Raw genomic sequence first — 10,290 nt, forward strand, 5'->3', positions numbered from 1 at the left:
AAATGGTGGGAACGTGCCTTTAGTAAATACAATGAGTAATAATAATAACAAACACATGTCATGTGCTTTACGTTTTATTTAATCAACCTATAACTCCAATACACGTTACACTTTGTACCACTTGAGAATTTCTAAATAATGATTGTTTGAAAAATAAAAGTGTGGAGATGCAGTAATTGGAAAGAAATTCCATTGTATTTGCATTGACATTCTTTCGTAATGGTAGCCTACCTGAATGGGCGGGTCAATTACCTAAACTCTTCCAGAATCCCAAAAATCATGTGCTATTTAAATTATAAAATATGAATGAGCTCACAAAACCCTCTATAAAATCAAAGCCTGCTTAGTCAATCCAACTCAGTTTTTCGGTTAATAGCAAATACTTAGTTACTTTCAAGCTCTCTGCTATCTAAATTCTGAAAGCATGGAAAAAATAGCCAGTTTCTTATTGCTACTCTGTGTTTTGTACATCACTACTAGCACGGCCACAGCAGCAAGTGTTGACACAAGCTACGTGACGACCTCTTGCAAATCCACCACTTATCCTGCTCTCTGCATGCGGTCTCTCTCTGGTTACGCAAGAGTAATCCGCCGCAGCCCGCGGCAGATGTCACTTGTGGCCTTGTCCGTGAGCCTGTCCAGGACGAAGTCCGCATATTCATTTTTGACAAAACTGAAGAGATTCAAGAACTTGAAGCCTAGGGAGTCTAGAGCAATTGCGGACTGCTTGGAATTAATGGATGACTCTGTGGACCGGCTCAGCAAATCGTTTCAGGAGATGAAGAACTTGGGCCGAGTCAAGAGTCGGGACTTTTTGTTTCACATGAGCAACGTTCAAACCTGGGCTAGTGCTGCTTTGACCAATGGTAACACTTGTCTTGATGAGTTTGCGGACAAGTCCATGAATGGTAAGGTGAAGGATTCGGTTACTGCTCAGGTTGCGAATGTTGTTCAGGTCACCAGCAATGCATTGGGACTCGTTAACCAGTTTGCTAATAATAATAGACAATGAGACATGCCTTTGCGTTTTATATGGAGTATCAGTCAAAGTGTGCGTGAGGTTTTTTTTCTGTATTTTTTTTCAATTTGTATCCTCGTCATTTTCTCAGTTCATGGGATTGTTTTGAACATTATTGCCATGTGATACTTTGGTTTAGGCACTCACCACACATGGTCCTATTTTGGGCATGTAAGTTATAGTATGTAAGTTGCAATGCCCCATACGTAAAAGAAATCAATATATACAACCGCATAATTATATTTACCCCACTTTGTTAATATTTATACTTTGTTTAGGCTTTATTTGGGACGGGCACTTGATCGAGTTGATGGCATGTCACGAAATGTTCTCATATTGCTTTGAATTTGGTAGATTTTGAAACTTTGTTAATGATCCAACTATATGCCTGTTCTCTTTTTTAGCATTGGGAACCATTAACGATTGTCAAAGGGATTGATTTTTTAGGGGAGTATATGTACAAGTTTGAAGATTAAAAAATTTACTGATTGCCAGAACAACTTCTACAGCCTCGGTAGCCATTTATGATTTGTGGGCAAATTTTGACAAAAATATAATTGTTATGGCCAAATTTTGACAAAAACGTTGTTGGAAGTACTATAGCCAATCCGTGGAAATAATTGTTCAATGTGAAGATAATTATTCATTTGTTTGACATTTTTTAATTTTCAACATGAGTTACCTCATAATAGCGAGCAACGATGCTTTTCTTCAAAGAGACAACTTAATTCAAGCCAATGCCGATCTTCGCTCTCTCGCCTCTAGCTTATCGCCAAATAAACCACGTTGAAAGCTGCAGTGTTGGCCATGACTTCAATGCTACTTAAGAAGAGCAGAAAACTGTTGTTGCCTTATTGACTGGGGGACAAATGTAAAAAAAAGAAACACCGTGAACGGCGAGTTGTCGTATCGAGGGTTTACTAAAGTAGATCTTAAAAAAGCACTAATAAATGTACTACCGCGGCTTCTCTTCTAATAGTAGGATGGCATCCGCTTGTTAAGATGCTCTACTTTTTTAGGATAAATATTCTTGTTAGTTTCTATAATTTAAAAAATAACTACAAAACGTTAATATTGTATATGTTTTTTATGTGCTCATAATTTATCTATTATTTTAATACTTATTTAACTTAATTTTATGTTAAATTATATTTTATTATATTAATTTTTATATTTTTTTATTTTATGAATAATTTGTGATTAAAAAATAAATAAATTAGAAGATTAAAGAAGAAATCTACTTGAAGGAATAAAAAATGAAAAGCAATAAAAAGATTATTTAATTGAAACAAATCAAGGAAGATTGAATTTAATCATCATGCATGTAATCACGTGGGGAAGCTTTGAATATTTGGTTGACAAATATGGCATGCACGTGGAGAGCAGATATTGTGATCAATTGAGAAAGCAAATATTCTGGCATGGCTATTAATGGCAAGCATGTGCACGACTTGTGGAAGAGAATATTACTAAATGTAATAATTCAAACTTGGAATTAAAAAGAGGAGATTTGGCTTTTGTTTTTATTTCTTTCCATATAAGGTGTTAAAGGCCACAATTGAAGCATTATAAAGGGCACGGCTAGAAGCCGCAAGAGAAGAAGGGAACGGCCAAGCGGAAGCAACACAGGACCGAATTAAAAGAAGCAGCAGTCGCAAGAGATCCAGTGCAGGAGGTGAGATTAATTCATGAGTTTTTCTTTTTCTCTTCTCTATTTTCTTACTTAAATGTTTCCTACAATGTTTATGGATTTTTTTTATATTCCTAAGAAATAATTTATTTTACTAGGGCTACGATGTAGCCTAATTATAAAATTTTAATTTCATAAATCTGTATTATTTTTAATTTATTATTTCATGGTTGAATGTTCATTATTGTGCTTAATGCTTTTAAATACCTGACCAATATTTAAATGATTTGAGAATATATAATGTGACCGAGAAGAGATTTATGTATTTTTACCTTGTGTAATGGATGCCATGAATTGAATGAAAGATAGAGATGTGCTAACGTGATTTGTACAATTTTTCTAAAAATTTTCGTGGAGTTTAATAAATCTTTGCATATTTAAATTCACATAAAGATATATTGTGTTGATATGTGAAGATATTTTTGATATTACTCGAGAGAGAATATTGAAACAATTAGGGAAATTCACTGTCAATGTGGGTAATAAACTTTAATAGCATAGATAGAGGATTAAATTGAATTGGTTCTGGTGAAATTGAATGTCCTATCGTCTTAATCTCTTGGTGATTTCTATTATTGCGTGCATCTTTATTTAATTTTTAGTTATTTTATTTTATTTTATTTTAACTTTTTAAATCTAAATCCGCTTATTCGATTGTTCATTTTCATTAAAATCAACATTATTTATAACTGAATGATAGTGAACGATGTTTAAATGTAAGGTTTTGATTTGGAGTCGTGGTAGCTTTGTAATGTAATTCATGTCCAATTCACATCTAGCTTGTGATTTGATAATACTAATCAATTTATATTATTATCACTCTCTGTTTTATCGGCAGCAGTTTTAATGTTGATTTTAGTCATTTCTTATTATTTGTTAGTTTTCATGTGATCTACGTTTCAACTTTTTAAGGAATATTGCAAGTATCTCTAAAAGTGGACATTGTTTCTTATGGAGGCATACATTTACATTTCAATATAAGATAATATATGTAAATTGTGCTCTTTTCACCATAAATATTGGTCAGGTTTGACAACATGACTGATGCGGCTCGAGTTGAGGAAATTTTAAGGAAAATACATAAAGAGGGAAGAATTTGAAATAAAATTTCAAAAGTTCTTCTCTCTCGAGTTGAGCAACGAGAGTATGATTTCAACTCTCTCTCCCGTCATGCTCCGCTGTAGTAGGCTGTTCGCTGATTCAATTGGCTCTGCCTCGCACTCTCTCAAAAACAACGCCAGGCTTGGCATGCTCGCATGTGCGAAACAGAGCAAGACAGGACAAGCCGCCTCTGTCGAAAATCGGCGTCTGGCGGCGCAGAATAAGCAGATACAACTCGTCATTGCTTGCCTCTCATTCGTCGTTGTTACAAAATTCGTTCCAATAGCACGCGTGCTTGTCTCTTTTTCTGTTGGCTGCTCCGAGGCTAATTCCAAAACTAAAAGTTCTCCACCGAGAAAAAAAGAGGATCGCTGAATTGATCCAATTTGGCATTACCGTGTTTGGTTTTCTGGAGAAAATGACGAACAAGAAAGCGACAGGGAAAAATGAGAAGGTGAAGAGCGAGAGTGACACTCAAAACTAAGAAATTGGAGAATGTATATGATATTGAGTAACAAACAGATTGTAGTGAATGTTTACAGTGAAAGGTCACCGTCAAAGGTTGGAGACGATTATTTCATTGAAATGAAATAAAATAAAACAATATTCTCATATTTTCAAATGAATTTTTACTTTTTATGATTCTGTTAAGTTTCTTCTCTCTCCATCCGTAACTAATTTTTAAATAAAAAAATTAATGGTTGTTTTTCATTTAATTAATTGATTAATATCCAAATCACCATTTGACTAAATAGAGTGAATCCAACGGCTGTGATTCATTTCATTATTAAATAAAAACAATTTTGAAGGAATTGGAAACCTGTGAAACCCATCATGCTTTTGGTTTAGATTAAAAATATATAAATGAAGGGTTCCTCTACGATGCTGTAATTTTTTTACAGTATCAATAATGTTTTAATTGTGTACCATTGAATTTAATCAATGGTACACAAAATTTGTAGTAAAAAAATTAAAAACAATGATAAACAGTTTGTTAACCGTGTAGAGAATTTTGTAAAATAATTATGACTACCGTTAGAGTTTGAAATAATTTCACTTAAATAGCATATTTTATTTAAAATTATTTTTCAATCCTCCGTTAAATTTAAAATGTGATAACTTTTTTTAAAATAAATCTTCCAAAATTATTTACCATTAAGTATAAGATATAATAGTAGATTATTTAACACAAATCAAATAAATAAGTTGTAATTGAAAATTTTATATATGATATAAAACTAATAAATAACAAAACTAAGTACATATACTTAAGTAAATGTTATAGTTATATCAATGAACTCATTGGTGAGATTGCTTGTAACATAAAAAAATACTTGATCACACATGTTTTAGTAAAAGTTAATATCGTATAGTAAAATATTCTTTATTTTATATAATATTAAGGGTCATTGTATAATTTATCATGAATTATATATTATTTTTAACACCCATGTAATATACTTATTCTCTGAACTTTATGTTTATCTTTCAATTAATATTCTTACATGGTAGGAATTTTAAGTTTTACAAGCTTATATATTTTCATTTTATTTTCAAATATCACTTTGTTAATTTCATAAAAGTTAAATTTAATATATATTCCTAATGAGTTTTAGTTTATGAATCATAAAAGATTATTTTATTGATATCATTCGATTATAATTATAAAATTTTATGTTACTAAGAGTCATTATTTTTGTTATGATAGTTAATAGTGACAATAAATAAAATATTGCCTTCAACAATATTTACGTGAGAAATAATGTAAAAGAAAATCTTTTATATTTTTATATTTTATTGAAATGGTAAGAAATTATCTAAACCTTATAAAATTTAACTTTCACAAGCTTGTTTTCATTTTATTTTCAAATGTCACTTTGTTAATTTCCTAAAAGTTAAATCTAACACATTTTCCTAATTAACTTTAGTTTATGAATCATGAAAGATTAGTTTATTGTTATTCTTTGATAGTAATTATAAAATTTTTATGTTACGAAGAGTCATTACTTTTATTATGATAATTAATAGTGACAATAAATAAAATATCAAATCAAATAATATTTAATGGACAAAATGTGGAAAAAAAATCATTGTATGTTTTATATTTCCATTATAAAGATATGGTTTGGGATACTTTAACTTAAAATTTTGACACAATATTTAAGCCACTAAAATCTCATAGTCTAATGGTTGATATTGAAAGTCAAAGTAATATTTCATAATGTTATACCCTCCACCATTGAATTGCATGAAATAAATAGTTTAATTCTTTGTTAAAAATTTAAATCAAAATATTTCTCACTCTATAGTTATATAGTATCTTTTTACTTTCTATCTCTCCCTCTGTTTCCATATTTCTTCATATTATTAGTTCTAGAGTTTTTCTTCTTTTAATATTTTTAATTTTTTATTTATGAAATACTTGCTGGATTGTAGTTTCTACTGATTTTTTTTTGGTGGGATATTTTAGCTATTTGTTGATAGGTTTATGTTTAGGAGTTATATTGAAGAGTTCGGTGTTTAATATTAAGAACCAAGTAATTGGTAATGTTGAAAGAGAACACATGTTTAGGTGATACATCAGTACAAATTGTAGCTTGAAATCAGTGCAATTGAACAGATTCAAGAACTTGAAGCCCAAGGAGTATAGAGCAATTGCGGACTGCTTGGAATTAATGGATGACTCCGTGGACCGGCTCAGCAAATCGGTTCAGGAGATGAAGAACTTGGGCCGAGTCAAGAGTCGGGACTTTTTGTTCCACATAAACAACGTTCAAACCTGGGCTAGTACTGCTTTGACCAATGGTAACACTTGTCTTGATGGGTTTGCTGACAAGTCCATGAATGGTAAGGTGAAGGATTCGGTTACGGCTCAGGTTGCGAATGTTGTTCAGGTCACCAGCAATGCATTGGGACTCTTTAACCAGTTTGCTAATAATAATAGACACTGAGACATGCCTTTCTGTTTCACATAGAGTATCAGTCAAAAGTGTGCATGAGTTTTTTTTTTCCCTGTATTTTTTTTCCAATTTGTATCCTCGTCATTTTCTGAGTTCATGGGAGTGTTTTGAACATTTTTGCAATGTGATACTTTGGTTTAGGCACTCACCATAAATGGTCCTATTTTGGGCATGCAAGTTATAGAGTTGCAACGCCCCACACGTGAATGAAAATCAATATATACAACCGCATAATTATATTTACCCCACTTTGTTAATATTTATACTTTTGTTCAGGCTTTATTTGGGACTGGCACTTGATCGAGTTGATGGCATGTCACGAAATGTTTTCATATTGCTTTGAATTTGGTAGGTTTTGGAACTTTGTTAATGATCCAACTATATGCCTGTTCTCTTTTTTAGCATTGGGAACTATTAACGATTGTTAAAGGGATTGATTTCTTGGGGGAGTATATGTACAAGTTTGAAGATTAAAAAATGTACTGATTCGCCAGAACAACTTCTATAGCTCGGTAGCCATTTATGATTTGTAGGCAAATTTTGACAAAAATTTAATTGTAATGGGCCTAATTTTGACAAAAACTCGTTGGAAGTTCTAAAGCCAATCCGTGGAAATAATTGTTCAATGTGAAGATAATTATTCACTTGTTTGACATTTTTAATTTTCAACATGAGTTACCTCATAATAGTGAGCAATCTTCTATGCATTGGAGGTAATAACCCTTGATAAATGACAATTGTAATTTTTAAAGTGACCAACTTATAATATACATATAAGTTGTACGCTTATGACAAGATAATTATCAGATTGTTGTACGCTTGATATAGCACCTAACTAGTTACGATACGTAATTGATTCTCATGACTGTAATGCAGAAACCATAAACTTATGTATACTACTATAATATAAAATAGACCAACAATGAGAATCATAATGGAAAAATATAAATTTACAAGGGCCACACATAAAATATGTATATATATTGGTAAAATTTTATTTAAACTTAAATATTTTTTCAGCGTGGGCCGTATTTTTATTAAATTGTTGTTGTATAGATGAAGTGGTACAAAAAAATTTCTCGAGCGAAAGAATTAATAAGGATGCCTATTTTAAAATTTTATTAGTATGTTTTCAATCATACAATAAAAAAATAATATCTTGTGTAAATGCATAAACATGAAGATTATCAAGTTACATGTTTAATTCATGTGAAGGTGTAATTTTTTTTTTCTAAAATAAATAATAGAGCAGAAATCAAAGTATCCACATGTAACATGTTAATTATAATTTTATTAACCAGAAAAAAAAAACGACCGACAAAACTTTATCTCCCGTTCGGTTGATACGACAAAGTATTGATGGATACATGGATTCGTGCTGACTTATTTTGACAAATGAGTAGTTTTTAACCGAAGTATATAATTTCATTTAAAGGAAACGTTCGCTTGCCAAACTAGAAGCTAAAGCAGAGTCAATTTTTTCCTTTCACTATAATTTTTTTAATAACTAATGAGAACGTTTAGGCGCTACCCATTCACGTACATTATTTTTTTTTTCTCTTTTGATAATCTTTTCTAAGGTTTCCCATTGCTTTTTGACCTACTTTTATTATTTGATTTCTTTTACACGGTCATGTAACCATTTCCTTAATTTTTCCTTCCTACTGCGTTTTGTTTATTAATTTAACTATGTAAATTATTAGCTATCTTGCCCTACTTGGTTTTATACAGACACACACTTGTATTAAAATTATATTATATTTTATGTGTTTGTGTGTGTGTGTGTACACACACAAGAATAACATTGCTGTCTTGCCAAACTTAGTTATTGAACACTACCAATTGGGACAAAAAATTTGACCACGGCAGCTTTTTGCTCCAATGAAATTCTGCAGTTTTTTCTTTTCTTTTCTTTTTTTAATACATGAAATCGAGGTCGCTCTGCTCAAGTGTAACTAAACTTGCGTCAAGTGTGTGGTAATCTATGTACGAATCCATTGTGTTCTTTAATTATATATGTTAGCTTGTGATTTCATTTACTTTCCTCCCCTTTGCAGCCAAGTTTGAATACCAATGGAAAATCGAGTCCAGTTATGGTACACCTGTGGTACCTTCAGTCATTAAATTCAAGTATAGTAACAATTGTGAATTGGATCCTATATTTTAATACAGTTATAGTATAGTACTACAGTCTACAGTTACACCATATTTTTTTCCTGTAAAATCAGTTTCACACAAAATCCATTAAGTACGAAGCAGGGCAATTATTCTCACTGATTAATCTCATAACCCGCAATCACGTTAATACTTATATGCCATGATTGGATTAATTAAAATTGCAAAATTTGTCCCCACTAAACGAAAGCACTAGATCTCAATAGTACCCGAGATTGTTTTTCACCCACCTTTGCTTCCCCATCGCCGGAATTTAAGTAATTAAAAATGTTAGAGGTGGGTCCAAAATTGGCTGGCCTCATGTCGGTAGCGAAAGGCCAGCAATTCTACCGAATATTAAAGTTAATATAAGAAATAAACCCTTTTTGTTGAAATGGATCAGTGTGGCATGTGCATAAAATATCTATCATACATTGATTGACATAGATATTAGATACCACCGCCCTCGGTTCTCGTTCCTGTGCTTATCCTATTGGTCCATCACTCTTGTTCGAAGTTTAAGACCAAAATTGCCCCTAAAGAGTGCTCACAAGCCCTCTATAAATCCTGAACCATATCAGTTTCTTCTCTCAGAATCCTACCAAGCAAGCAGAAAGCTTTTAATTAGTTTCTGAAAACATGGCAAAAACAGGCTGTCTTTTGCTATTGCTCTCTCTCCTCTACATTATAAGCTTGGTCACAGCTGCCGGGATTGCTGACACAAGATTTATCAGAAGTTCTTGCAAATCCACAACTTATCCAGCGCTGTGCGTGCAGTCTCTCTCAGCTTATGCCCCATCAATTCAACAAAGCCCCCGGCAACTGGCTGTCACAGCCTTGTCCGTGAGCCTCTCCAGGGCCCAATCCGCAAAGTCATTCGTGACCAAGCTGAGGAAGTTCAGGAACCTGAAGCACAGAGAGTATGAGGCGATTGCCGACTGCTTGGATGAGATGGGTGACACTGTGGACCGGCTCAGCAAGTCGGTTCAGGAGCTGAACCACATGGGTCAGGCCAAGGGTCAGGACTTTCTGTGGCACATGAGCAACGTTGAGACATGGGTTAGTGCTGCTTTGACTGATGAGAACACTTGTACTGATGGGTTCGGTGGCAAGGCCTTGGAGGGTAAGGTTAAGTCCTCTGTTAGGGCTCAGGTTGTTAATGTTGCTCATGTCACTAGCAATGCCCTTTCACTGATCAATAAGTTTGCTGGGAAACACTGAGCCGTAGTTAACCATATGGCTGTGTGAATGTTTTGCGAGAGTTTGTGTCTCTTTTTATCTTTGGTTTAGTTTTAATGTACAAATTAATCATCAGTTATAAGTGAGTGTTAATTTTGAGCATATCTATAAAAATGAGCTTATGTGAA

The 10,290-nt window shown here is 32.7% G+C and overlaps 2 protein-coding genes across 2 annotated transcripts; both read left to right on the plus strand.

Annotated features, from left to right (window-relative positions):
• The first annotated feature begins 226 nt into the window (after positions 1–226).
• On the plus strand, positions 227–6,771 carry LOC107178591 (21 kDa protein-like). Its single transcript, XM_015533948.2, has 2 exons — positions 227–913; positions 6,662–6,771. The coding sequence occupies exons 1-2, from the start codon at positions 425–427 to the stop codon at positions 6,758–6,760; spliced, it is 588 nt and encodes a 195-aa protein (XP_015389434.2). The 5' UTR covers positions 227–424; the 3' UTR covers positions 6,761–6,771.
• Positions 6,772–9,338: 2,567 nt separating this feature from the next.
• Positions 9,339–10,290, plus strand: LOC102622808 (21 kDa protein). The gene has a single exon (XM_006490027.3). The coding sequence runs from the start codon at positions 9,563–9,565 to the stop codon at positions 10,142–10,144; it is 582 nt and encodes a 193-aa protein (XP_006490090.2). The 5' UTR covers positions 9,339–9,562; the 3' UTR covers positions 10,145–10,290.

This window comes from Citrus sinensis, chromosome 9, assembly GCF_022201045.2.
Source record: "Citrus sinensis cultivar Valencia sweet orange chromosome 9, DVS_A1.0, whole genome shotgun sequence".
Classification (NCBI taxonomy): Eukaryota; Viridiplantae; Streptophyta; class Magnoliopsida; order Sapindales; family Rutaceae; genus Citrus; species Citrus sinensis.